Consider the following 28,000-nt stretch of genomic DNA (forward strand, 5'->3'; position numbering starts at 1 on the left):
TCTCCAGAACTAGGAGATATTAATTTCTGTTGTTTATAAAACACCTAGTCTATAATACTTTTGTTACATAAGCCTGAACAGGCTAAGACATTTGTGTTTGGGAAAGTTTTCTCTGGCTGCAATGTGCAGTATGGAATGGAAGGAAATATAACAAGAGGCATCTTGATGTATCACAAGGCTACTGGTGAGAGGGGGAGCTGGAGGGAGGGATAAGACAAATGTAAAATGATGTATACTGTATTTCCCATGTATAAGACACACCTCTTTGTGAAAAATTTGGGGTTTAAAACCTGGGTGTGTCTTATACAGTGGTTGTAGTTTTTCTATTTGCATTTCTCACTTTTTTGCTCTTGTTTTGGGCTCATTGTTGAAGACAGTGCATCATCATCAGACATGGATGAGGACAAGCTAATGGATAGGAGTTTTTTTTTATTTTATTTATTTTATTTTTTTATTTCTCTGAAGCTGGAAATGGGGAGAGACAGCCAGACAGACTCCCGCATGCGCCTGACCGGGATCCACCCGGCACGCCCACCAGGGGCGACGCTCTGCCCACCAGGGGGCGATGCTCTGCCCCTCCGGGGCGTCGCTCTGCCGCGACCAGAGCCACTCTAGCGCCTGGGGCAGAGGCCAAGGAGCCATCCCCAGTGCCCGGGCCATCTTTGCTCCAATGGAGCCTTGGCTGCAGGAGGGGCAGAGAGAGACAGAGAGGAAGGAGGGGTGGGGGTGGAGAAGCAAATGGGTGCTTCTCCTATGTGCCCTGGCCGGGAATCGAACCCGGGTTCCCCACACGCCAGGCCGACGCTCTACCGCTGAGCCAACCGGCCAGGGCCTGGATAGGAGTTTTGACAGTGATGAGGAGTTGTATGAATTCTATGATGAATAAAACTTGTGTTCAATAACTTTATGTAATATATTTTTTTTTCAAAATTTGAGCCCCCAAATTAAGGTGTGTCTTATACATGGGAGCATCTTATACATGGGGAAATACTGTATGTGAGCTGCTCATTTCAATGTTGTTTATGGTAGCAAAAAATTGGTTTCCAAAAGCTTGGTACAGTCATATAATAGAACTATATAGAATTTAAGAAAATAATGATATTTACCTATATTTATTCACATGGGAAGATAACCATTATATATATATTGTGAAGTGAGACGGCAGTGTGTAGGATACAGCCCTGTACACCTATCCAAAATGCCTAGAAAAATGTTGGAAGGCTAATACAAAATATCCATGATAGCTTTTTCTTGCCAGGGAGTATGAGTACTATTTATTTTCTTCTTTCTGCTTTTCTTTATTTTACAAATTTCTGCTGCAACTAGGTATTACTTTTATTGCTCAAGGAAGAAATAAAGGTTTCACTTCTATTTTAGAAAGGAAAAAACTGTAGCTGCTGAGAAAGGAGACCGAGAACGGGTCATGGGGCTGAAGGGCTGGCTCTTACCACTGTCACATTTCACTCCTCGCCAGCCAGCGTCACATTCACAGGAGCCGTCCCCCAAGGGTCCTTGGCTGCATCTCCCATGGACACAGGAGCACACTAGGTAAAAAAAAAAGTCCACACATTGTTAGAATTTGGAGCCGTGTTCAATATCTCATTGACCATTTACCAAAGCAGGCTCACTTTAGTGCACTCAGTTCTCCAACTTGTTTTCAGAGAATAGCTCTTTGATGGATGAGGATCCACAGGAGGGCAGAAGTGTAGGAGGTAGAGGTGAGTAGACTACAGATGAATCAGGTCATGCCTCAATAAGGACTATGGTTTTGAGACTGTGCAGAACTGTGGTCAGTGATCCAAGCAGTGAGGATCCAGGGTTAGGTGGGACCCACTGGGATCCCTGAGAGTAGAATTTAAAAGAAGCCCATTTACTGCTAGGTTTGTATAGACCTTGTATGGCACTGGCCTCTTCAACAGCCTAGAAATGCCAATTCCTCTGTTACGCAGTGGTGTCGTGAGCCTCACTGAGAACTGGAAGAAAGCTAGGATGCCTTCCCCAGGAAAAAGCATTCAGCGGGAGGGTTATCTATGATCCCAGGGTAGGAGCTCCTGCACAAGTACAAGCAGATAATCTTCCACATATCACTGACAAACTCAGCACTGTAATGTCAGTTATATATCTAATGACCCCATTATAAGAGTCAACTATGTATTTATTGATTTTGCCTTGTTTGGACCATCTGATGATAAAAGAGTGATAGCCAGGGCAAATTTATGGTTTTTAGCACAAGGTTAAAAACACATTTTGTTTTCTCATCATGAATTAGGAAAACCTTCCTCCCAAGTCAACCACATGTATGTCCCTGGCCATAAGAAAGTCAGGGTGAGAGTATGCAGATGCTTTGGTTCAAACAGAGCACATTCTTTTTTTGTGTGTGTATGAAAACAAATTAAAGCACGCGGCTTTTTGAGGGCAAATCAATAGAGTGATCTTCAAATAAAAGACAACATCATTCAAGAGCAAAGCTTTGGAGTGAAGCAAATTGTGCATTCAAATCTCAGTTCTACCTCTTTTAGGTATGACCTTGGGGAAAGTTATTCAACCTCTTTGCCTTAATATTCTCATCTGTAAAATGGGCATGGCAATGCCATAAGTATATAAGGTTCTTATGTGGATTAAATGAGATAATGTGCACCAATCTGCTTTCAGACTATCAAGCACTGCTTAAAACCAAGAGTGTGACTGTGAGGACCACCAGTGTGTACAGGTGAATGCAGAAATGTGGTTAGGATGGGGAGTCATTGAACAGACTGGGGGGGAGGTTGGTAGGTCTAGGTTAGTGACTGAAATGTTGGGAAACTCTGGCCTATGCAAATTGCACAACACAGATGATCTTATAATTCACATGATCACAGAGGTAGGATTCCAGCCAGCCTGGGAGAAGTTAGGTATGACCTTGGGGAAAGTTATTCAACCTCTTTGCCTTAATATTCTCATCTGTAAAATGGGCAGTGCCGAGTGGCTCTTCTCTGGCACTGAGGCCTGGAGGGTGGGGTGCGCACCTTGGTCACAGTGGATGCCGTACTTGCCCTCCGTGCAGGTCTCACAGGCTGTCCCATTGAAGCCCTCTCCACACTGGCACATGCCCGTGCCATTCACTCCGTCCAAGCAGATGCCGTTTCCAAAGCAGATGTTCTCAGCCTTCCCAGGGCAGGGCTGGCACTGGGGGCCGAAGAAGCCCGCACAGCATTCTCTTGTCTGAAACGAAAGGCCGATGCTGGGCCCGCACTTCCATCTCCTGGTTTCATCCAGCCCCAGTGCAGAGATCCTGCGGGGGCGCTAGCACTGTGCCCCGGGCTCTGACCCCACCACGGAGGGGTTGCAGGAACCGCTGACAACCAGGGAGGCTAAGCTATTTATAGGGGTGTCAGGAATGGACAGAGGCCTCCACTAAGGAGGCAGGAACGAGGGAAAAGAAACAGGCAAGTAAGAGAAGAGTATGAAACAAAGTAAGAGAAAAGGAGGGGCAGCCGGGTCGGAGTGAAGAACAGTATGAGTGACGGCTGAGGGGCCCGGCCCCCAGGGCTGCTCCCAGCCCAAGCCTGAGCCCTTGCCTGTGATTCCACCCGGTGCTGAAGGTGGGAGGCCAGGCTGCGGAGGCTTTCGCCTCTTCTAGTCCAGGGAAGCCTTGTGGGATGTCTGCTGGGCTTGGGTTGCTTTTATTCTTGAGAGCATTAAAACCCACCATCTCTCACAGCCCCAAGCTCTGCAGCTTAATGGCTAAACCACCTTGCCCCATCAGACAGGCAGAGGTTAGGTTTGGTCTTCTGGGAAAGAAGCAAGACAGGAAGTTACAAAGAATTTTCCTGCAGATTCCAAAGCAGCAGCCAGAGGAACTTAGCTCCGGGTCCTGTTCTCTGAATGCCCACATGCACCTTCTCTTTCCTGAGGGAGTTGGCCATGTCTCTGTCTCTTCTGCTTGCAAGCATGCTCACAGGGCATTTCACCTCCGAACTTCTCAGTCCCTTGAGTTCTTTATCATCTGACTAGTTCGTGCAGAATTTACCTATTTGCTGACTGACAGGGCTGTCCTGAGCTTTATGGGTACACTACTACTTTCAGTGACAATGATAACAGGACGGCAGAAGGCATATGTGTAAAGATACTTAGAAAAATTTCCTGATGCCACCATTATAACTAGAAGAATGATTAAATCATGATACTCACAATGACAGTTTTCACACATTTTGGCTGGCACCCAATGAATACGGAGCGCTTGCCCATGAAATAAATGGTATAGATACATTTCTTTGTCTCATCCCCCTGTGAAATAATAATGATTACATCAGCTCTTTAGTTAGGAAAATGTCTTTGATCTCTGAAAGCAAGTAGGGGGGTGACACATGGCAGTCTTTCTGACCAAAATGTTCAGGTAGGGGTGGTTTTTTAGAGTGGCTTTGTAAGACAGAAAGCATATAAACATGCTATTGGCTGCCTAAACACCAGGTGGCAAAATCCAGAGGGCACCAGGTGGCAAAATTCATAAGGTGGTATTCTGTAACAAGAACTTTTCTTTCTTTTTTTTTTTTCTGGTATTTTTCTGAAGTTGGAAACGGGGAGGCAATCAGACAGACTCCCACATGTGCCCGACCGGGATCCACCAGGAGGCAATGCTCTGCCCATCTTGGGGCATCGCTCTGCCGCAATCAGAGCCATTCTAGTGCCTGAGGCAGAGGCCACAGAGCCATCCTCAGTGCCCGGGCCAACTTTGCTCCAATGGAGCCTTGGCTGCGGGAGGTGAAGAGAGAGACAGAGAGGAGAGGGGAAGGGGTGGAGAAGCAGATGGGCGCTTCTCCTGTGTGCCCTGGCCAGGAATCAAACCCGGGACTCCTGTACGCCAGGCCGATGCTCTACCACTGAGCCAACTGGCCAGGGCCAAGAACTTTTCTTTAAACGAGCAAGTCAAGTTAGGAAAAAATTCATAGAGTAAACCAAACAAAAATGTCCTACCAGTACTGTACATTGGTTGATCAGAGCCTTGATTCCTATCTATTTATTTATTTCTATTCTGCCTTAATCTGAGAAAAGATTAAGGCTGCTAACAAAGACCTATAATGCACAAGATTAAATTAAAACCTAAGTGAGAGAATCAGCACTGTGGCCATTATAAATTATTATTATCACCCTCTGTAAGGTACGTGAGTGTTTATTCTTTCTAATGGTTGGAACATGATCAGGATTAGCTTTCGCAATATATAGCTACAAGAAATGGAGGTTGGTAATTCATTCAAAGACACACCCACCTCCCCCAAGTCTGCCACCTGTTTCTTAGAGAAAATTAATTGTATTCTTGATTGTGAAAGGAGGTCAGGCAGGTGGAGCTCATCTAGGCGTAAGATGGTTTGGGATATGGAAGCTGCCTTCTATGATAGGATGTCTTGCTCCTGGCCTCAGCTGGCTACTGGACTATGTAGAAAGGGAAAAGTCTCTTTCTGCATGGTGTGTCGATTGAGATGAACCTCTGTTTCTATTTATTTATTAATTAAGGCTTTGCTTTGGTCTGAAAGAGATGGATTCAAGACTTCAGAAAGATGCACACAACATAAGGTAAAATTAAATCAAAACCTGTGAAGGGGCCCTGGCCGGTTGGCTCAGTGGTAGAGCATTGGCCTGGTGTGCAGGAGTCCTGGGTTCGATTTCCAGCCAGGGCACACAGGAGAAGCGCCCATCTGCTTCTCCACCCCTTCCCCTCTCCTTCCTCTCTGTCTCTCTCTTCCCCTCCCGCAGCCAAGGCTTCACTGGAGCAAAGTTTGCCCGGGCGCTGAGGATGGCTCCATGGCCTCTGTCTCAGGCGCTAGAATGGCTCTGATTGCAGTAGAGCGATGCCCCAAGATGGGCAGAGCATAGCCCCCTGGTGGGCATGCTGGGTGGATCCCGGTCAGGAGCATGCAGGAGTCTGTCTGACTGCCTCCCCATTTCCAGCTTTGGGAAAAAAACAAAAACAAAAACAAAAACAAAAAACCAGTGAAGTAATGCGGGAAGTAAAATCAGAGGTGCTTGAGATTCATTGTCTAATTTGGACTTTCCTTGGGATCTGGAAACTATTTTATCAAAGCAGATCAAATACTTACTAGTGGCTTACTTCCAAATGGGCAGATCGGTTGCTGGGGACACTTCCCACACTTTCCCTTGACAAAACACAGAGGCAAAGAGAACATTTCATGGTTATTGCTTTTAGTGCAAAATGAGGCTGCAAATATTGTCCAGACCTTAGAGCTGAGGGTTTTAGGATATAGAGTCAAAAATCAGAAAGATGAGGGGAGCTCAAAGGTCAACCTCTCTAATACTATTTGAGACAAGCACTTTGACTATTTTAAGTTTGGGTATTTGAGCATCACTTTACCCCACCCTATTCTTCTGATGCTGATAATCCTTTAACACAGCGGTAGTCAACATTTTTATACCTACCGCCCACTTTTGTATCTCTGTTAGTAGTAAAATTTTCTAACCGCCCACCGGTTCCACAGTAATGGTGATTTATAAAGTAGGGAAGTAACTTTACTTTATAAAATTTATAAAACAGAGTTACAGCAAGTTAAAGCATATAATAATAATTACTTACCAAGTACTTTATGTCGAATTTTTGCTAAGTTTGGCAGAATAAATTTTTATAAAACAACTTACTCTAGTTAAATCTATCTTTTTATTTATACTTTGGTTGCTCCGCTATCGCCCACCAGGAAAGCTGGAACGCCCACTAGTGGGCGGTAGGGACCAGGTTGACTACTACTGCTTTAACATGTGGGGGTCTTATCTCATTTAAATCTGAATTTCTTTTTAAAAATGATTTTGTTTATTGATTTTACAGAGAGAGGAGAGAGAGGGACAGGGAGCAAGAAGTATCAACTCATAGTTGTTTCACTTTAGTTGTTCATTGATTGATTGCGTTTCATATGTGCCTTGGCCGGGCAAGGCCAGGATTTTGAACTGATGACCTCAGCGTTCCAGGTCGATATTCTATGCACTGTGCCACCACAGGTCAGGCTAAATCCAAATTTCTTTATCAACAACCTTTATTCATTGGTAACCCATTATTTAGTGAATTGGGCCAGATTCAGTGCTCAGCCTTGGGAGTCCATGGTCCAGCTGAGGGGACAGGGTGGAGATAATATATATACTATTACAAAGCAAAGAGCACAACTTAACAATGACAGAAATGCTTAAGTGTGACATGTTCCTAAAACAAGAGGAGGGCACTGCATTTAGCTCTTAACTCAGCATCTGTGGAGAATACAGTGTGGTTGTTCAGAGTCCTGGTTCCGGGGCCGCACTGCCTGGACTTCAACTCCTTCTCTGCCACTTGTTATCTCTGTGAGCCTGTGTGTATTACTTAGCTTTTCAGTGGCTCATTTCCCCCATTGATAAATGGGGATAGTAATAGCACCTACTCTGGAGGGTGTTGTGAAAATTATATTTAATACATGTAGAATGTTTAGAGCAGTGCCTGGCATATCATAAGTGACTACTAAATGTCAGCAGCTATTACTATTACTGAAAGATCCTACACCATCCAATGAACTGGAGTGAAAATTCTCTAATACTGAAACAATCCATTTCCCTATGTTCTCTCCTACTAGGCCAGTATTGGCCAATACCTACCGAGTACCCCTCCCTGCATCTATGATAGGCCATGGCACATTTTCCCTTTGAAGAAGACCATGGCTTCAAAATCCTGCTCAACACAACCCTCCAGGCAGCCTTTCCCAGGCATCCAAGGTATAACTTATTGCATTAGACTGTGAGCCAACCCAGAGCAGAACTTGTCTTATTTACCTGTGTAGAGCCCCGGCCAGGTACGCTGCTATGCACATCAGAGATGCTCACTCAGTGGTTTTTGAATTAAATTGAGATATCCCAATAGATGAATTTTATGCTTAAAAAATTAAAAAAAAATAAACCAACATTCTTTAGGTGCACCATTGGCCTTGGATATAACTTACTCTTAAAATAGTAGTGTCGTTAATATCACATCTATTCTTCTGAATTTCCAGAACTTTCCCCAAGCCATGGATCACTCCCTTGTCAGTGGCTATATTGGTGTAGTTTATTGGAGCTTCATTAACGTAGAGCTGTGAACATGATGGTTAAATGGAAATTTTTATTGTAGTGATTTTAAGGGAAGTGGAGAAGATGGGGATTGGAGGATATCAATATGACAACAGCCTAAGAGCTGACCAATATTCACCCATAGGGTAGGACACTGCAGTGGAAAGAGCTCTGGCTTAGGGGAGGGAGTCTGACACCACTGAGCTGTGTGACCTTGGGCCAGCATTATTTCCTCTCTGCAAAAGAAACAGGTTGCTCCAGATCATCTCTAAGGCTTCTCTCCCTCCCTCAAGCTAAGTGGTTGATGATTGGTTGAAAAATTGTGAATCATGATCATTACGTTAGTGACCATTGGCAAAATGGCTCCATGGATGTGCAGGTTGTGCTGCAGACCAGTGGTCCTGGAGGCGTGAACGCTTTCCCAGACTGAGACGTGGACGATGAGACTTGCTGTCCTTCCAGCACGTCCCTACTTCATGGCTAATTTGCAATTAACCTCAGAAAGGATAAGTGGCAGTTATATAAGAACAAAAATAACTAACTTTTTTTTAGAGTTCGTAAAAAGTGTCCCACCAGATAGCGTCATTTCCCAGAGTGTCATGAGGACTGTGCAGAGGTCCTCAGTGCCCCATGTTGCCCTGGGGTTTCTTTGGGGTTTATGGTGTGCTTGTATCCATCTTTGCCTGGTGCTTATAAGCATCCAAGATGTGGGTACTAAGTCAGTATCTATCTTCTGTCAAATCAAATTCAACTTGAAGTTGAATTAGTTTTGTTCTGATTTCTTTTAAGGAGAGGATACCATAAAGATGAATTAGTACAAAATAAGTGAATCTATTAATTTATTCATTATTATAAGTAATATAATTGGAAACAAGTGGTTCCTTGAAAAACTGGGGTGGAGTGTGTGTGTGTGTGTGTGTGTGTGTGTGTGTGTATGTAGGTTTGGTGGGGCTGAAGTCAGGAGAAGAGAGAATTCTTTATTTTACTAAGCAAATGTCAAGTTTATATTCAACAAGGGTTTGCAAATATTAATAACATCTCCTGAACTCCCCACAGCAGCAATTTAAAAATGACTCTACTAAGTGTTTGATTTACTTGGAGTCAGGTGAGTTTCCATTGGATGAACTCCACAGAGGAGTTCCAGGGTCTGTGTAAATCTGAAAACTAGCAGGAAAGTATACTGGTGGTGTCAAATGGTGATTACAACACAACTTTCATAATTCCAAGATGATGAGCTATTTTAGATTATCAAAGTGGCAGAGCTTCTGGAATATTATTGATTTGACATTAAAAAAGTAATTTTCACTATGAGACATACCCTGAAAATTGTGTGTTGCATTACAATATTGATTTGGACACAAGTCCACTCATGTAGAGAACATTTTTCTACATTTTTATTGTCCTAAGAGAAAGTGAATTATCAATAAAAGTAAAATCTTGATTGTAAGATAGAATCATTTGTTAATTGTGAGATAAAGCCTGTTACAGGATTTTTCTATATCAAAGAATTTCTGAACAAATGGAAAATAAACATGGCAATTGAAATTGATTCAACTCTGCGCTTGAATATCTCTACATGATGAAGTAAAAGATGACATGGATTAAAAAAATTGTATCTTCTTTATCAATAAAAATTGCTTTGCCTGTACAAATAAGAATATGTATTTAAAAGGATCTCCTCAAAGTTATTACACAATAGGTCAGATATTTGTAGGAGTCAGAGAAAAATATTTGGGGTTTTATTGTTCCCTAAGTGACAAAGAGTCAGAAAGACTTTTTTTTTTTTACCCAAGCAAGTTAAAAAATATGTACATAAAATTCACCTGTGATTCAATGATGAACTGAGAACATTACTTGTGAAACTGCACTTTTTAGAAAGAACTGAATAGCCGATGTCAGGGATGGGCTCTGGGGGGATTGTGGGAGGGTGTTGCCAGTGTTTCAGGGCCATTTTGGTGGCTAGGCAGGATTGGCCGGAGCTGCAGCGCTTGCCTCGCTGACCACCATTTCACATCCCTCAGAAAAGGCAGGGGAAGCCATAAAGATGGCTTTTTACAAGGTTATATTTTGAAGTTAAAAATAGTTTTTGTTGGGGGCGGCAAGATGGCAATGGAGTAGGCGGATGTGCCAAGTTCCACCTCCCAGAACCAAAGTGGATTACAACTTAATTTTAAGAACCATCACCTGGAAAAACCAACTTTGGACTAAACTAAGAGGACTCTTCAACCAAGGAATGCTGAAGAAGCCACACTGAGACTGGTAGGAAAAGTGGAAATGTGGAGAGGGCTGCCCAGCTCCCTGGAGTGAACAGCAGCCCAGAAATACTCATGTGGCGGGAAGTGAGTTTCGCAGAGAGGGGAGGGTCATAGGCCCCAGGAACAAAGCCCCAGCCTGCAGCCCCAGAGACTAGAAGAGGCAAATGGATAGTATTTAGCTGGAAACAAGTCAGGATACTGTTTGTGAGAAAGAGACTGATTTCTCAGACCCAGGATTCTTCTTAAAGGGACCGTGCAGAAAACCTCTCTCACAACCACTCACCCGGGGCTCTGGGGGATGGGGAGAGAGGAGAGGTCCAGAGTAGGAGGAAGAGAGTGTAATCTAGGAGGCACAGGGAGAAACACTTTGGGAGATAGCCACCCTAACCCCTGGAATGAGTCACTCCCCAAATATGAAGTGAATATTTCCCCTGGAAACAGCAATACCAGCAAAGGGAAGCAGGACACCAGCCAAACAAGCTCTCCCGTGATACTTAGAGCAGAGTTGCTTAGAAAAAGGGATCTTTTGGGACTACAGTAGTGAGTGTTAGAGTCTGAGCTGCAGTGCCCCCACCCACACAGCTGAGGGCTTGCGGGAGGGTGGGCGGTGGCGGTGAGAGGTGGAAGCACAGTTCTGTAGGCAAGGGCGGAAGCTGGCTAGCCACAGCTGAGGCCCAGGTGTGAGCTCAGTCTTGCCCGGCTGAGGAGGAGGGGATGCACGAAAATGGTCAAGCCCAGATGCAGGCCGCCTGCAATCCAGCCTGCAGGGGAAGGGCAGAAGCCCTGGAAGGGGTGGAGACCCACCATTCAGCAAGGGCGCAGGAGCACAGCCTCGTCTTGCCCCGCCTGCCTGGAGAACCAAGGCTGTGGCCTGATGCAGGAGCCGGCTCCTCCCACAAGGGTGGAGCGAAAGCCCAGAACAGGCAGAGTCCTGCGACCGAGAGTGGGCACACAGCCCTGCCTGGCCTGTGAAGCCAAGGCTTGCAGCTCTCCCAGGAGCCAGCACCTCTTGCAGGGGCAGGGCAAAAGCCCAGAATCAGGCAGAGACCCACAGCTGAGCAAAGGTGCTCACCCCAGCCCTCAGGGCCAAGAATTGCAGCCTGGGCATGGTGCATACCACCACCCACAGGGGCAGGGTGAAGGCCGAGGCCACCAAGGCTTGTACACCCAAGCACGTGATCATAGCCCCTCCCGTGAAGGAGAGGCAGAAACCACAGCAACAGTCCCAGTAGGCTGGCACTGGCAATGCCCATACCCAAATGCCGTAGGCAGCAGCAGCAAAGGGGGTGGTGGACCTGCAGACAGACCACACCTAGGGAACACAGAGGCCACACCCAGTAGACTCTAGTGGCCAAAACCTTCTTTTATACAGACAAAATGAGAAGGCAGAGAAATGAACACAAATGAATCAAGAGAAATCCCCAGAAAAGGACATGAATGAGTCAGATATAACCAAATTACCAGATGCAGAGTTTAAAATAATGATAGTTAGGATGCTCAAAGATCTTAGAACAACAATAGATGGTCATTATGAACACCTAAACAAAGAGATAGCAAATATAAATATGGACATTGAAATAATAAAAAAGAATCAGTCAGAAATGACAAATACAATATCAGAAATGAAGAACACAATGGAAGGAATTAAAAGCAGAATGGAAGAAGCTGAGAATCAAATCAGCGAGTTAGAGGACAAGATAAACGAAGGCACAGAAGCAGAGCAGAAAAAAGAAAAGAGACTCAAAAAGTCTGAGGAAACTCTAAGAGAGCTCTGTGACAACATGAAGAGAAATAACATCTGCATAATAGGGGTTCTTGAAGAAGAAGAGAAAGAACAAGGGATAGAGACTTTTTTCAAACATATCATAGCTGAAAACTTCCCTAAATTAAGGCAGGAAAATGTCTGACACGTTCAAGAAGCACAGAGAACTCCATTAAAGAGAAAATCAAAAAAATCTATACCAAGACACATCATAATTAAAATACCAAAGCTAAGTGATAAAGAGAAAATATTAAAAGCTGCTAGAGAAAACAAGACTTCACCTACAAAGGAGCCCCCATAAGGATGACATCCGACTTCTCAACAGAAACACTTGAGGCCAGAAGGGAATGGCAAGAAATATTCAAAGTAATGCAGAACAAGAGCCTACAACCAAGACTACTTTATCTAGCAAGGCTATCCTTTAAAATTGAAGGAGAAATAAAATGCTTTCCAGACAAAAAAACCCTCAAGGAATTCACTACAACCAAACCAATGCTGCAAGAAATGCTAAGAGACCTGTTGTAAACAGATCAAAGGGTAAAAAGCAAAATATAGCAAAAGAGGAATAGAGTTTTAAAGAATAAAATTGCAATAAACAACTACATATCAATAATAACCTTAAATGTAAATGGATTAAATGATTCGATCAAAAGACATAGTGTAGCTGCATGGATAAGAAAACAGGACCCATACATATGCTGTTTACAAGACACACACTTTAAAACAAAAGATGCACATAGACTGAAGATAAAAGGATGAAAAAAAATATTTCACGCAAATGGAAATGAAAATAAAGCTGGGGTAGCAATACTTATATCAGACAAAATAGACTTTAAAACAAAGGCTATAACATGCTGCAGATGGCTTTTCCAGTCTACCTGAATCATTACCAGCTAGAAGCAGCGGTCATTGGGACTTGGACATGAGCTGCAAAGTATAGAATTGTGACAACAATTCCAGTGCCATGCAGACTTTTCCTGGATGTGGACTTTTCCTGGACTCCTGCTCCTTGTGACAACTCCTAACAGACTGAACTGTGGTTGGGTTGCATTTTTCAGGGATGTGGCATGGTGATGGTGCCAACTTGGACTTGGTGAACATGTTAAGGAGACTACTCTTTTATGGATTCTTGCTGTATTGGCCAAGAGTTTGCTTAAAGGCTTTAATCACTGTAAAAAAAATAGAAGACTGGATAAAGAAGATGTGGCACATATACACCATGGTATACTATTCAGCCATAAGAAATGATGACATCGGATCATTTACAACAAAATGATGAGATCTTGATAACATTATATGGAGTGAAATAAGTAAATCAGAAAAAAACAAGAACTGCAGGATTCCATACATTGGTGGGACATAAAAACGAGACTAACAGACATGGACAAAAGTGTGGTGGTTATGGGGGGTGGGGGGAGGGAAGAAGGGAGAGGGGGAGGGGGAGGGGGAGGGTCACAAAGAAAACTAGATAGAAGGTGACGGAGGACAATCTGACCTTGGGTGATGGGTATGCAACATAATTGAATGACAAAGATAACCTGGACATGTTTTCTTTGAATATATGTACCCTGATTTATTGATGTCACCCCATTAAAATTAATAAAAATTTATTTATAAAAACAAACAAACAAAAACCCCACAAAGGCTATAGTAAGAGATAAAGAAGGTCACTACATAATGATAAAGGGAGAAATCTAACAGGAAGATATAACCGTTATAAATATCTATGCACCTAATATAGGAGCACCTAAATTTATAAAGCAGACTTTGATGGATTTAAAGGGTGAGATCAACAGCAATACTATAATAGTAGGGGATTTCAATACCCCACTAACATCACTACATAGATCCTCAAGAAAGAAAATTAACAAAGAAACAGCAGACTTAAAGGACACACTAGATCAACTGGATTTAATAGATATCTTCAGAATCTTTCATCCTAAAGCAGCAGAATATAGATTCTTTTCAAGTGCTCATGGTACATTCTCTAGGATAGACCACATGTTAGGGCACAAAAGTGGTCTCAACAAATTTAAGAAGATTGAAATCATATCGAGCACTTTCTCTGATCACAATGGCATGAAACTAGAAATCAACCACAACAGAAAAACAGAAAAATACTCAAACACATGGAAACTAAATAGCATGATATTAAATAATGAATGGGTTAACATGAGATCAAAGAAGAAATTTAAAAATTCCTAGAAATGAATGATAATGAGCATAGAACTACTCAAAATTTATGGGACACAGCAAAAGCAGTACTGAAAGGGAAGTTCATAGCACCACAGGCATACCTTAAAAAACTAGAAAAAGTTCTAATAAACAACCTAACCCTACATCTAAAAGAACTAGAAAAAGAACAGCAAGTAAAGCCCAGAGGTAGTAGAAGGAAGGAAATTATAAAGATCAGAGTAGAAATAAATGACACAGAGAATAAAAAACAATACAGAGGATCAATGAAACCAAGAGCTGGTTCTTTGAAAGAGTAAACAAGATCGATGAACCTTTAAGTAGTCTCACCAAGAAAAAAAGAAAGGGGACTCAAATAAATAAAATTAGAACTGAGAGTGGAGAAATAAGAACTGACACAACAGAAATACAAAATACTGTAAGAAAATACTATGAAGAAAGTATGCCAAAAATTAAACAACCTAGGTGAAATGAACAAATTCCTTGAAACATATAATCTTTAAAAAATCAATCTGGAAGAATCAGAAAACCTAAAGAGACCGATTACACCAAATGAGATAGAAACAGTTATCAAAACACTCCCAACAAACAAAAGCCCTGGGCCAGATGGCTTCACTGGTGAATTCTACCAAAGATTCAAAGAAGAAGTTAACTCCTATCCTTCTCAAGCTATTTCAAAAAATTCAAGAGGAAGGAAGACTTCCAAGCTCCTTTTATGAGGCGAGCATAATTCTGATTCCAAAACCAGGCAAAGACAACACAAAGAAAGAAAATTATAGGCCAATTTCCCTGATGAATTTAGATGCTAAAATCCTCAACAAAATATTAGCAAACCGAATCCAGCAATACATGAAAAATATCACACATCATGATCAAGTGGGATTTATTCTTGCGAGGAAAGGATGGTACAATATTCGCAAATCAATCAATGTGATTCATCACATAAACAAAAGAAAGGAGAAAAACCACATGATAATTTCAATAGATGCAGAAAAAGCATTTGATAAAATCCAGCACCCATTCATGATCAAAACTCTCAGCAAAGTGGGAATACAGGGAACATACCTCAACATGATAAAGGCCATCTATGAAAAACCCACAGCCAACATCATCATTAATGGGTAAAAATTAAAAGCATCCCCCTAAGATCAGGAACAAGACAGGGGTGCCCCCTTTCACCACTCTTATTCAACATAATACTGGAAGTCCCAGCTACAGCAATCAGACAAGAAGAAGAAATAAAGGTATCCAAATTGGAAAAGAAGAAGTAAAACTATCATTATTTTCAGATGATATGATACTGTATATAGAAAATGCTAAAGTCTCAGTCAAAAAACTACTGGACCTGATAAATGAATTCAGCAAGGTGTCAGGGTATAAAATTAATACACAGTAATCAGAGGCATTTTTATACACCAACAATGAACTGTCAGAAAGAGAAATTAAGAAAACAATCCCCTTCACTATTGCAACAACAACAACAACAACAACAACAACAAAATACCTAGGAGTAAATTTAACCAAGAAGGTTAAAGACTTGTACTCTAAAAATTATAAAACATTGATAAAAGAAATCAAGGAAGATACTCACAAGTGGACGCATATACTGTGCTCATGGTTAGGAAAAATAAACATCATCAAAATGTCTATACTACCCAAAGCAATTTATAAATTCAATGCAATACCAATTAAAATATCAATGACATACTTCAAAGATATAGAACACATATTCCAAAAATTTATATGGAACCAAAAAAGAACACAAATAGCCTCAGCAATCTTGAAAAAGAAGAATAAAGTGGGTGATATCACAATTCTTGATATCAAGTTTTACTACAAGGCCATTGCACTCAAAACAGCTTGGTACTGGCATAAGAACAGGCATATTGATCAATGAAACAGAACAGAGAAACCAGAAATAAACCCACACCTTTATGAACAATTGATATTTGACAAAGGAGGTAAGAGCATACAATGGAGTAAAGACAGTCTCTTTAACAAATGCTGTTGGGAAAATTGGACAGCTACCTGCAAAAAAATGAAATTAGACCACCAACTTACACCATTCACAAAAATAAAATCAAAATGGATAAAAGACTTAAATGTAAGTCATGAAACCATAAGCATCTTAGAAGAAGACATAGGCAGTAAGCTCTCCAACATCTCTTGCAGCAATATATTTGCTGATTTACCTCCACGGGCAAGTGAAATAAAGGACAGGATGAACAAATGGGAGTATATCAAATTAAAAAGCTTTTGCACAGGTAAAGACAATATGAACAAAATAAAAAGACAATCCACACAATGGGAGAACATATTTGACAATATGTCTGATAAGGAGTTAATAACCAAAATTTATAAAGTACTGTAAAACTCAACACCAGGAAGACAAACAATCCAATCAAAAAATGGGCAAAAGAAATGAAGAGACACTTCTCCAAAGAGGACATAAAGATGGGCAACAGGCAGATGAAGGAACGTTCAACATCACTAATCATTAGAGAAATGCAAATTAAAACCACAATGAGATATCACCTCACACCAGTCAGAATGATGCTCATCAACAAAACAACACAGCATAAGTGCTGGCGAGGATGTGGAGAAAAGGGAACCCTCCTGCACTGCTGGTGGGAATGCATACTGGTGCAGCCACAGTGGAAAACAGTATGGAGATTCCTCAAGAAATTAAAAATCAAACTGCCTTTTGACCCAGCCATCCCAGTTTTAAGAATATATCCCAAGAACACCATATCACTGATTGAAAAAAAGAAATGCACCCCCATGTTTATGGCAGTATTGTTCTCAATAGCCAAGATCTGGTAACAGCCCAAGTGTCTGTCAGTGGACGAGTGGATTAAAAAGCATTTATACATATACACAATGGAATACTATGGGGCCATGAAAAAGAAGGAAATATTACCTTTTGCAACAGCATGGATGGACCTGGAAACTATTATGTTAAGTGAAATAAGCCAGGCAGAAAAAGAAAAATATCATATTACCTCACTCATTTGAGGAATCCAAGGAACAATGTGAACCGAGGAACAGAATTAAACCTGAAGGGAAGTGGGCAGGGAGCTGTTGGGAGGAGGGGCAAGGGAGATGTTGAAGGGAATACAGGGGAGGGGGGATGCAATCGGGCAACACTAGAATCTATGTAAACACAATAAATAAAATAAAAATAAAAAATAAAATAAATAAAAAGAACCGAATAATATTATTGATTAAAAATTTCTGTGGTTAAACTTTCTTTATTTTAGTGTAGTACATAGTTTGTCCTAATAATTTGTTTTTTATTATGTTTTCTTAGGAGAAGCTATACTTGAGTAACATTGTGAACTTCTTGTTGAATTTTTATAGATTGATCTTCTTACTTGATGTTTAAAATATGTGAATAAAATTTTATATTTGAAATGTAGTGACTATTTAGTTTCACTAATTCTTTTTTAAAATGAATTCTCAACACTTAAATACTTAGGGGTTGTATGAGATAAATACTGGAATGCCCCTGTGGAGGTCAGTTGGTCCCAGGACTGTAGCCCCTACGGTCAAGCAGTGATATATTAATTCATCTGGCCGCAGTAGCCTACTTATGTCATTAGGCTCCTTATGGCCTAAAGGCCACTACAATTCCTGGGAGTAAGGTTTTGCTAGCAGGTTCCCTTCCATACAGGAGACTGCTTGGGGACTGTCTACTGGGTTTGATAGGAATCAATACTGAAGAGCACCTGTGACTTCTGGGATTCAAATACTGTGATTAGTAGAGCCACACTAGTTATCTGAAGGCCAGTGACAGGGAGAGTGAGTGGGAGCTTGACAGCCTGGCTCGGTCATCACTTTATGGTGAAACACAGACAACATTTTTTGTTGATAGGGCTAAGGAAACCCCGGTGAGATTATTCCAGCCTGGAAGTGATGATGGATGACAGGAGCCACGACGCCCATTCCTGGGTTTAGGGGTGGGGGAAGGACTGCACCTGGCCATTGCGGAGAAAGAAGCCAAGGAGGTAGGAGAAGCCCAGCATGGTCTCCCGGTGCATGCCGTTGTGCAGGTCATTCTTCAGTAGTGTCTCTTCCAAGACCACATGATACCTGAGTATGTCCTCCTCCTGGACAACACACAGAAAGTCAACCCTCAGGCCAGCCAGTCCCCAGTCACTTACCAGGCTGCTCCAAATTATCGGGCACCATGGGCATTATAGGAGCAACAGCTTGTTGAGCCGGAGGTTTTGACTGAGGCGTCAGGGCACAATAGACACTCAATACTAAGCCTGAGACAGATCACCTGTGAGAACATGCAAATTTTCCTCGTGGGGTGGTCGAGAACTCATTAGGTGATCCTAAAACTCAGGCTGAGGGTATGAGAGGTTGTGGAAGGATTTTAAAGATGACTTCTTTGGAAAAAACTGCTGTGAAGAGTAAGTCCCTATACCCCAGCCTGCCTTTCACTTTGGGAATCATGAAAGGAGGTTTGAAGGGATATGTTAAAAAGCTTAATCTTTGTCCCCTGCTGAGAGGGTGACCTGTGGGACTGGGGTCTCACTCAGGTCTGAGCAATCTCATGCCAGGGTCTGCTGGCAGGCTCTCTGACCCACAGAGGAGTGAGGAGGGCTGTCACTGCCCTGAGACCCCTGCACTCCCAGTGTTAGCTTGGGACCAGTGAACGCTTGTATCCTGTGGACACACATCAGGTTCCTTGTGCAAATGGACCCAAGTATGTGCTTCCAGGAGTAGAAACTAAATACGGCACGTGGGCAGCTCTGGGATGTATGTGGGAGAGGTTGGGTAGTAGAGCAACTCCTCGTGGCTTTATGTTAAATATCTGGGTATGGAAAGGAAGTTTTGGTGGAAGAGTGAGATGACACATGATTGATGAACTGTAAAATGTTAAGTGTCTGAATTCCCAGAAAATTATTTTCCTGGTTATTGTTACCGATACCTACTAGAGTTGTGACCTTCTTTTCCCGGATGTAGTTCTCAATGGCGTCGTTGTTTGGTGCAAACACTGTGTATGCATCAGAAGCCTCAATGGCATTCACCAGGTTATATTGCTGTGATGGAAAGAGACAAGAGTGCGTCAGGGGCTTCCATTCCTGGGGGACCTGAACAAGGGGGTCATGCAGAGAACATGGTACTTGCAATGATGTAGCCCCGGAAGATGGAGTAGTCAGGCATCTGGTCCAGCCGGGTGAGCAGGTTTGGTAAGGACCCAGTTAGACCTCTTTGGGGAATCAGAACCTGGGAAAGAAAGCCCCAAAATTCTGTTAGCAGGTATTGGTAGGACTTGCTACTGTTCCATACATGGGTTCATGTCACATAACAATATGCAATTTTCAGGGCTACTGCCAGTTTTTAGAGTGCCTCTGTCAATTTAAAAAAGGTATCTTTTCCTCTGATAGTTTGCAATACCAACAGGGGTGCATGGCTGGGGGAGCAAAGTAGCTGAATTTCAGCCTCATTCCACATTTACACCAGGAACCTCTATGCTGGGTGCAATCTGCACGGCTGTTCATGTGGCCCTGACAGAGGTGACTACGATGTTCAGTGAACAGGTGTAGGAGGATGTCCTTAGGGAGTAGTGCAATGCAGAGGCTAGGCAGAGAACTGGAACTGGTGGACAAGCATCCATGAAACTCTGTGCCCACGAAACTCCTCCTCAATCCAGGTACTTAACCGTGAGGCCTCTCAGCCGCCTGATTTGGAAAGTGAGGACAATAGCACCTACTCTCTCAGGGTTGCTGTCAGAATCAAATGAGACAATTGTGATGCACGATACTTGTCATGATGTCTAGCATCTAGTGTGCTGCAATCACTACAATTATGATTGTACACAAGGCGAGGTGCTGGGGCTAACAAGGGACACAGAGAAGATGCAGCTCTGCCCCTCCAGGACAGGCCATCGTACGGGGTTCAATTGTATTTCATAAAGAACAACTACCATAACAAGGAGGCACAGTTCGGCCAAATGAATTTTAGACCAAGAAATCCCACGACACTTCAGAGGAGGGAGAAGGGACTAAAACCAGCATTTATTGAGGGTCCCACTAGGCATCACACGTCAAGAGAGGGTATTGTTTAATTCTCACAGGGGAAGAATGAGGCTCACAGAGGCTATGTAACCTGTCCGAGGTCACGCAGCTAAATAGGTGCCTGAACTCAGACTCCATATGGCTCTAGAACTTACCCGGTGACAAGGTGTGTCAACCTTGGTGATATGAGCTGCAGGATCAGGGAAGGCTTCACAGAGGAGGTCAGTAGGAGGACTTGACTAGCCCCCCTGATAATAATGCTCAGTATAGGAGATTGGTAGAGGTGTTGTGCTATTCTACCAATGAGGTTATGTCCATCAAAAGTGTAAATTAGAAGGGGAAGTAATTTTATATATATACTCTAGAATACAGGGGTCTCCAAACTTTTTACACAGGGAACCAGTTCACTGTCCCTCAGACCGTTGGAGGGCCGTCACATACAGTGCTCCTCTCACTGACCACCAATGAAAGAGGTGCCCCTTCCAGAAGTGCAGTGGGGGCCAGATAAATGGCCTCAGGGGGCTGAATGCAGCCCGCGGCCAGCAGTAGTTTGGGGACGCCTGCTCTAGAAAGCCAGGATTAGAAAAGAAAAATACCCTTGCAAAGTAATGGTACTTTGCATAATATGAAGCCATAAACTTAGCACAGCCTCCTAAAAGTGGTAAATAACTTGCTAAAAAAAAAAAAAAGTTGTGTTTTTTAATCTCTGCATAATACAAGAGAATTGCAAGTTCTTTGCAAAATAAGGTACCCAGGAGCCTTACAAAGAGCACCTCTTTCCTGAATGGAAATAGCTGACCTTTTTTCTAGCTTAAACTAAAAAAAGTAAGTATAGAAGTGCCACATGAGAATAATTTTAGTTAATATGCAGTTAGTTGTCTTTTCTAATCTTCCACCTTTCAAAAGTTCCCAAAATACCTTAAATTCTAACTTTAATTTTAAATAAAAATCCTAGTATAGTAACCAACAATTATAGGATGGCTTCAATTTCACATTATACTTTATCTTCTATTTCATACCTTTGAGCACTACTGAATTGCATCTGAGAAGAAAATGAGAATTTCACAATGCCTATTCTAATCTTTTCCACTTTTTTCTCTAGGGCTTTTCCCACCCCATTGTTTTAGGGTACAATGACACAGAAGGGACTGCAAAAGTGATACATAAGCACTGGCCTCTCCTCCAGTTCTTGATTCCATCCCATCTGGATGGATGAACTTCCCAGCACCAAGGTTCTTGTGTGCCTTGTAAAATGTTCCCATAAATAAGAAGTATGCTCTATGTGGCCACATGTTATGTAGGCTCCACTGCAGACTGTGAGCTGAATAGATAGTAACTGAGTCTGACTGAATGAGTAAAGCCTCATTCGGTTTTAAAATAAAAGTAATGAAATACAATGCAGGTTGCTTTTATATTCAGGCTAAGTATTTACTCCTCCCCCACCCTCCTAGATACTGTCCAGGAGGATAAATGAAAGAAGAGAAGCTGTCTGCATAAGAGGATGGACATCTGTACCTTGTTGATGATGTGTATCACTCCATTTGTGGCGGCATTGTCACCGTCAACAATGGACGCTCCTTCAATTGTGATGTTCTGTAAATGCAAACCACAGTGGGAAGGTGAGTCTCCATGGAGTACACCTAGGGATCGATATTATTTCTGGGTTTCCACTTTCTGAGAAACACTGAGCTTCATCCTGTTGGACCATGACCCACAGATAAAAATATCTTTAAGTTGTGACCCATTACACATCACACAAACACACAGCCATACTCACACAATCAAAATGAAACGGTACTTTACAATGTGGAAGGCAGTTGATAATTGATCTTATTCCACTCCATTTTATTTCATTCAAAAAGTGGTGGCTACATCACTAAAATGACCCTGCTGTTTGAAAAACACTATAGGTAATGTTGCAGGTTGAACTGTCTTTCCTCTCTCCCCCAAATTCATACGTTGAAGTCCTAACCTCCAGTATGTCAGACTGTGATCTTCTTTGGAGGTAAGATTTTTATAGAGGTAATCAAGTTAAAACAAGGTAATCAGAATGGACCCTAATCTAATTGGCTGCTGTCCTTATAAGAAGAGGAAATTAGGACAAAGCTATAGGGGGAGAATGCCATGTGAACACGAGGACAGTCATCTACAAGACAGCCTGGGACAGCTCCTTCCACAGCCCTCAGAAGGAACCAATTCCAACCACCCCTTGATTTGGACTTTCTGCCTCCAGAAACGTGAGACACAAAGTTGTGTTGTTGGTGCCGCCCAGTTTGTGTTTTTTTGCTATAGCAGCTCTAGCAAATTCATACAGACAATAACTGACTTTCCTGGTTGGGATCCAACTATTGTTCGAGAATAGTAATTACAAGGGGAATGGAGCTAAGTAAAACCCAGCCTACCCACCCACCTAGCCCACCAGCCAACCATGACAATGGGCTCCACACTCTCTGTTTTCTCCAGAGCCTTCTCCTCATCTCCCCACCAGGACCCTTACTTTAAAATCCTCCCCGGCACTTTGGGTGCAGAGGGGACTTGTGTCACCTTCAGCAGCTCCAAAGTCACACCAGCAGAGGCCCTGAAGAAAACATTCTTGGCTACCTTGCACATCTTTTTTGGTTAAAGGGACACATTTACATCAGACATAGGAATAAACTCATTAAAAATGTGTCTTTGATGGTTAGCTCCTCTTGACTAGAGCTATTGATTTATTATCTTTGAATCTATAGAACCTGCGATAAGCATGCCCAGGCTGGGTGTTCACTTAATGCTTGCTAAGAGAATCAGTGGTAGGAAATAACCCCATTATCTGATATATGTATATAATGCATAATAATAATTGTGGGAGACTGCAAGCTGGCAAAGCCTTTGCAGTTTAAGGCTTAGCCAAAGGTTAAACTCTTTCCTCACACCTCCATATTGGCTATGAAGCTATTTGTACTCGTCCCATTCCCCCACCTCACTTGCTTGATTAAGTTGCAAGGAGAAATTTCCATGCCCTTCTTCTCACCCTTTGTTTGTTCTGATGTTGGTTGATTTCAGTTATGCAGTGTGGAGGGTTTTCTGCACTTGGGAGAATTCTTGGGTTGCCTTGGAAATGTGACTTTGTATCAGAGATCTCTTTGATTTGCTAATAACTTTACTCTGCCCTATAAATAAAATGGTTTGGGGGTGGAGATTTGCTCTTGCAAGCTAAAGGCTGAAAAGAGACCTCCCCATCCCATCCTTTTTTCTAAGTTTATTTCTTCATTCCACACCATTCTCACTCAGGACCTGGACAATTACTAGCCATGTTGGTCTGCAGCAAATAATAATAATAATAATAATAATAATAATAATAATAATAATAATAAGTAGAGAATCCATGAGACCCTTTGTCACTCTTTTCTGCTTTCTAGAAGGAATTATCTGGTGAAGCACAACCATTTAGGTAATACTGGTCAGAGAGCCTTTTCACAGTGCTCACACTATGTTGGAAGGTAGACATGCTTTAGTGCAGTAATTCTGAAACATTTTGACTGTTCCCCATGGTCTACTGATATAGCAGTTCTCATTCTCCAGTAGCATCTTCATTCTCATCTTGTGAGATTCATAGAAAGAGTTTAAGACACTGCCATGCGTGGCAGGGCAGCTAGACTTCCTGGGGCAAGACTAAACCCAACTCCATGACACATGGCAGCATTTGCCAGAAGGGGAGCATCTACAGGGCTTGGTCTTCCCTGGGCATTGCCCTGCCACCAGCACTTTGCTCAGTTCCCAGAGCATAGCAGGTGTTCAATAAATTTGTTGAGTGACTGACCCTAACTTAGTATTAAATTTTAGTAACCTATACTAGCTCAGTCAGTAGGTTATAGTCACAAGTTCTGGGCTAACCATGCATGAAAATCAGAGTGGTGGAATTGCACAAACTTCGCTTAGAAGAATTGAGAGTTGACCTTCTGGATCAGTCTGTGGTCTTTCTACAAAGTACCTTGTGCCCAGTGGGCAGAAGGTCACATTTTATAAGATATGTGTGTGTGTGTGTGTGTGTGTGTGTGTGTGTGTGTATCAATATATGCTGATGATTGTTATAAGCTAGGTGATCAGTATAAGCTGGGTGATGCTTACATGGACATCAGAGGTTCTATTTTTGGTCTATTTTTGCTCATGTTTGGAGATTTCCACAACACAAACATTTTATTTTTTATTTTTTATTTTATTTTTTTTAAAGATTTAATTTATTCATTATAGACACTGCCATGGGAGGGAGAGAGAGAGAGAGAGAGAGAGAGAGAGAGAGAGAGAGAAGGGGGGAGGAGCAGAAAGCATCAACTCCCAATGTGCCTTGACCAGGCAAACCCAGGGTTTTGAACTGGCAACCTCAGCGTTTCCAGGTTGACGCTTTATCTACTGCGCCACCACAGGTCACAACACAAACATTTTAAAAGTATAGTATGAACATAATTGACATGTTTCTACTAACCAGACAAATCACAGTGCTTTCTTACCCCATCTGCCTTTGCCAGGTGAAGGAAGTTGCCCTGCAAAGACGTTGCCAGCATATCAGAAGACGACAGGGTCTGCAGGTCTGCCACCGCATACGTGTCTAGCAGTGTGTGGTATCTAAAACGACAATGCATAGGGCTACAGTGAAGTGTCAATGCATGTGGCAATGTCACTGAGCCATTTAATGGTTCTGGAGCCAGACCGGCAGATTCAAAATTGCTCCCTGCAATGATCAGCCATGGAACCCTTCGGTGAGCTACTTAATCACCCTGTGCCTCAGTTTCAACATCTGTAAAATGGGAATAATTATAATGCTTATCTCAGGGTCCTTGGGAAGATTAACCATTATGTGCAAAGCAGTTAGCACAGAGTGGGCTGTCAGTAATGTTAGCTATTGCCATCCTGGGAGAGGTGAGTAGTAAACATGTTCAGTGCCATGAATCTGAAAGACGACATGGCTTCCCTCTGTGGAGCTTGTTCACACTGATGCCAATAAGACATCATGAAGAATAAAATGCATAATACCTACTTTATCAGGGCTGGAATATTGCTCTTGGACAACCAAAAGGCTTTCTCATCTTGGTTCATGTCCTCAATAGCTTGTTGGGAGGGCACGAAGACAGTGAGGTTTGAGGCAGCTGACAGCATGGGATGCAGAGAAGCATTCTGAATCACAGAAGGAAAAGAAAATGGTCTGACTCATATGAGGAGACAGAACAGGGCTCACTCCATGCTTGGCAGAGATGACAATTTCCCTTTGATCTAATTTCAGGGGCCCTGAGCAAGTCCTAGGAACCACTTTCTAAATCCTTCTTTTTATTTAATTGTGTGAGCTTTGTCAAAAGGCACATTTTCCTGATCAGTTCACATATTGAGTCATTATTGGTCATTATCCTTTAGTCTAAATGAAGAGTCAGAGAATAGTCTTGGCAGGATCATGCATGTGTTTGTGCATGTATGTGCACATCTGTGCATTGTATATGCAGAGAACCATGAGAATCCTTGGGACCTTTGTAAAAGGATGGTGGAAAGATTATAGGGACAGTTTCAGCATGGGAGAGAGACTGGACGTTGGCCTGAAATCAAACTTGACCTACTTTTCATTCTTACCTAGAGGTAGTTGTGGATAAAAGCAGTGGTGTGTTATGCTTAACCATTGGCTCTCCAGGACAAACAAACAAACAAACAAACAAGCAGCCCTGGTTTGCAGCGTTTGTTAATTTCTGTGGGGTAAATATTCCCACCATGGCTAAATTCAAGCTACCGACAGGACAGTGGAGTTGGTAAAGGTGTGCTCTTGCTAGCTGGGGGAAACTGGGTCCAGTCCACCACTGGGCAAGTTTATGCATGTGGGGTTGGTCTATACAGAAGTTAGCTTTCACAATAGGACTTTCAGTCCCTGCTTTTCCATGTGATGGGGTCAGAGAGGCCATATAAAGAAGCAATAGGGAGCTGTCCTGGAGCGGGTGCTGACCAGGTATTACCTGTCTATTTAAAGGGGATAAACCAGGTGTGTGATGGCTGTCTGGGCCGGTCACTTTAGTCCCCTTAGGCAAGGATGACAGACAATGAGGTAGCATGGGGACTGGGTTCCCTGTTATAGAACATTCCAGGAGGGAGGGAAATGCTCCTCTAGGCATGTTGGGTTGAGAGCTAGGCATACACATTTTCCAGATTGAAACTATAAATCCCAGCTCTAACTTGGTGAGTTACAGTGATGAATTATGTTGACTTCTTAAAAAAGACCTAAAAAAAAAAAAAAAGACCTCTGTGATTCATGAAGCCATACGTTTATGTTTGAATTGGTTAAAAAGTTGAACACCCCAGCTTATCCCAGACCAGAAGTCCTTAGCTCTGGTTTCATGTTAAAACCACCTGGGAAGCTTTCAGAATACACTGGCACCAGGGGCAAACCTCTGGCCAATCAAATCAGTGTCTGGGCTGGGTGCCTAGGCATGGCTATTTAAAAAATGTGTCCTATGTGATTCTATAGCACAATCAGGGTGGAGAATCTCTGCTCTAGACAATGACCCTCCCTCCTCTTTCCAGTGGCATTTTCAATTTTCCATTACATGCATTCCAAATTTCTAAAATTATATACATCTCCATCCTAAATTCCAACAAAGGTACTCACATTTATCCACTGGTTAAATATAGCTGCCGCAGAGAGAAATGACAGTTCCTTATTCAGGTCGTGCAAGGGAATGAGGGAGACATGAAAGAGAACATGAGACAAGGGACAATGAGAAGCAGAATCACAGCACATTTCTGGTAGCCTGCACTCGGCCTTCCTGGGCCAGACTCACTTCCCTGCCAGCTTCCTTGCAATAGCTATCCCCACTAGCTGAATTTCCATGTTGCCAGAACTGCTCAATTCTTTTAGGCTCAGTGGCTCAACTGTCCTCTGTATTTGAGGTAAAGGAGTAATTCCCAAAACTTCAAATGGAATGACAACCTGAAAATCTTTCAAAACAGAATTCAGGTTGTAAGAATATGGCTACCCAACCCTTAGGGGGGGTCACACAGCTCAGTAAAGACCCCTCCTTTCTGAACCAATGTTGAGTAGTGGCTTAAAACATGGAGCTGAAGTTCCTTAGGCAAGTGACTTAATCTTTCAGGGCCTCAATTTTCTCATCTGTAAAATGAGGATAAAAAAGAGCCAACTCAAAGGGTTGATGCGTGAATTGGAGAAATTGATGTTTTTAAAGTGCTCAGAATACAGCAGGGGTCGGGAAACTTTTTGGCTGAGAGAGCCATGAACACTACATATTTTAAAATTTAATTCCGTGAGAGCCATACAACGATCCATGTACACATTATCCAATAAAAATTTGGTGTTGTCCCAGAGGACAGCTGTGATTGGTTCCAGCCACCCACAACCATGAACATGAGCGGTAGGAAATGAATGGATTGTTACACATGAGAATATTTTATATTTTTAACATTATTATTATTTTTTATTAAAGATTTGTCTGTGAGCCAGATGCAGCCATCAAAAGAGCCACATCTGGCTCGCGAGCCATAGGTCCCCGACCCCTGGAATACAGGCTGGCATGCAGGAGATGTTTATTTTGAATTTATCTTATGGGATTTATTAATGAACATATATATTGAATCATCACAATTGGTACCAGGTTAGAATGCAGGGAGGATATGAGATGAAAGAGGGAAATGATGGCTTCTGCTGTTATACACCTCACAGTCATTCTGGGGAAGGGAAAGAACAG

The 28,000-nt window shown here is 42.4% G+C and overlaps 1 protein-coding gene across 1 annotated transcript in view; it reads right to left on the bottom strand.

The window, feature by feature from the left end:
- The window catches only part of STAB2 (stabilin 2), a 170,115-nt gene that overhangs the window by 51,772 nt on the left and 90,343 nt on the right, over nucleotides 1-28,000 (bottom strand). The window contains exons 28-39 of the mRNA XM_066356444.1: nucleotides 26,908-26,955; nucleotides 25,303-25,439; nucleotides 24,776-24,890; nucleotides 21,804-21,881; nucleotides 19,399-19,497; nucleotides 19,203-19,310; nucleotides 18,237-18,368; nucleotides 7,944-8,072; nucleotides 6,075-6,131; nucleotides 4,171-4,266; nucleotides 3,006-3,201; nucleotides 1,449-1,544 (exon numbers count right to left, since the gene is read on the bottom strand). Coding sequence (XP_066212541.1) covers nucleotides 1,449-1,544; nucleotides 3,006-3,201; nucleotides 4,171-4,266; nucleotides 6,075-6,131; nucleotides 7,944-8,072; nucleotides 18,237-18,368; nucleotides 19,203-19,310; nucleotides 19,399-19,497; nucleotides 21,804-21,881; nucleotides 24,776-24,890; nucleotides 25,303-25,439; nucleotides 26,908-26,955 — 1,291 coding nt within the window. The remainder of the gene's footprint in view (nucleotides 1-1,448; nucleotides 1,545-3,005; nucleotides 3,202-4,170; nucleotides 4,267-6,074; nucleotides 6,132-7,943; nucleotides 8,073-18,236; nucleotides 18,369-19,202; nucleotides 19,311-19,398; nucleotides 19,498-21,803; nucleotides 21,882-24,775; nucleotides 24,891-25,302; nucleotides 25,440-26,907; nucleotides 26,956-28,000) is intronic.

The sequence above is a fragment of the Saccopteryx leptura genome, chromosome 1 (genome assembly GCF_036850995.1).
Source record: "Saccopteryx leptura isolate mSacLep1 chromosome 1, mSacLep1_pri_phased_curated, whole genome shotgun sequence".
Taxonomy (NCBI): domain Eukaryota; kingdom Metazoa; phylum Chordata; class Mammalia; order Chiroptera; family Emballonuridae; genus Saccopteryx; species Saccopteryx leptura.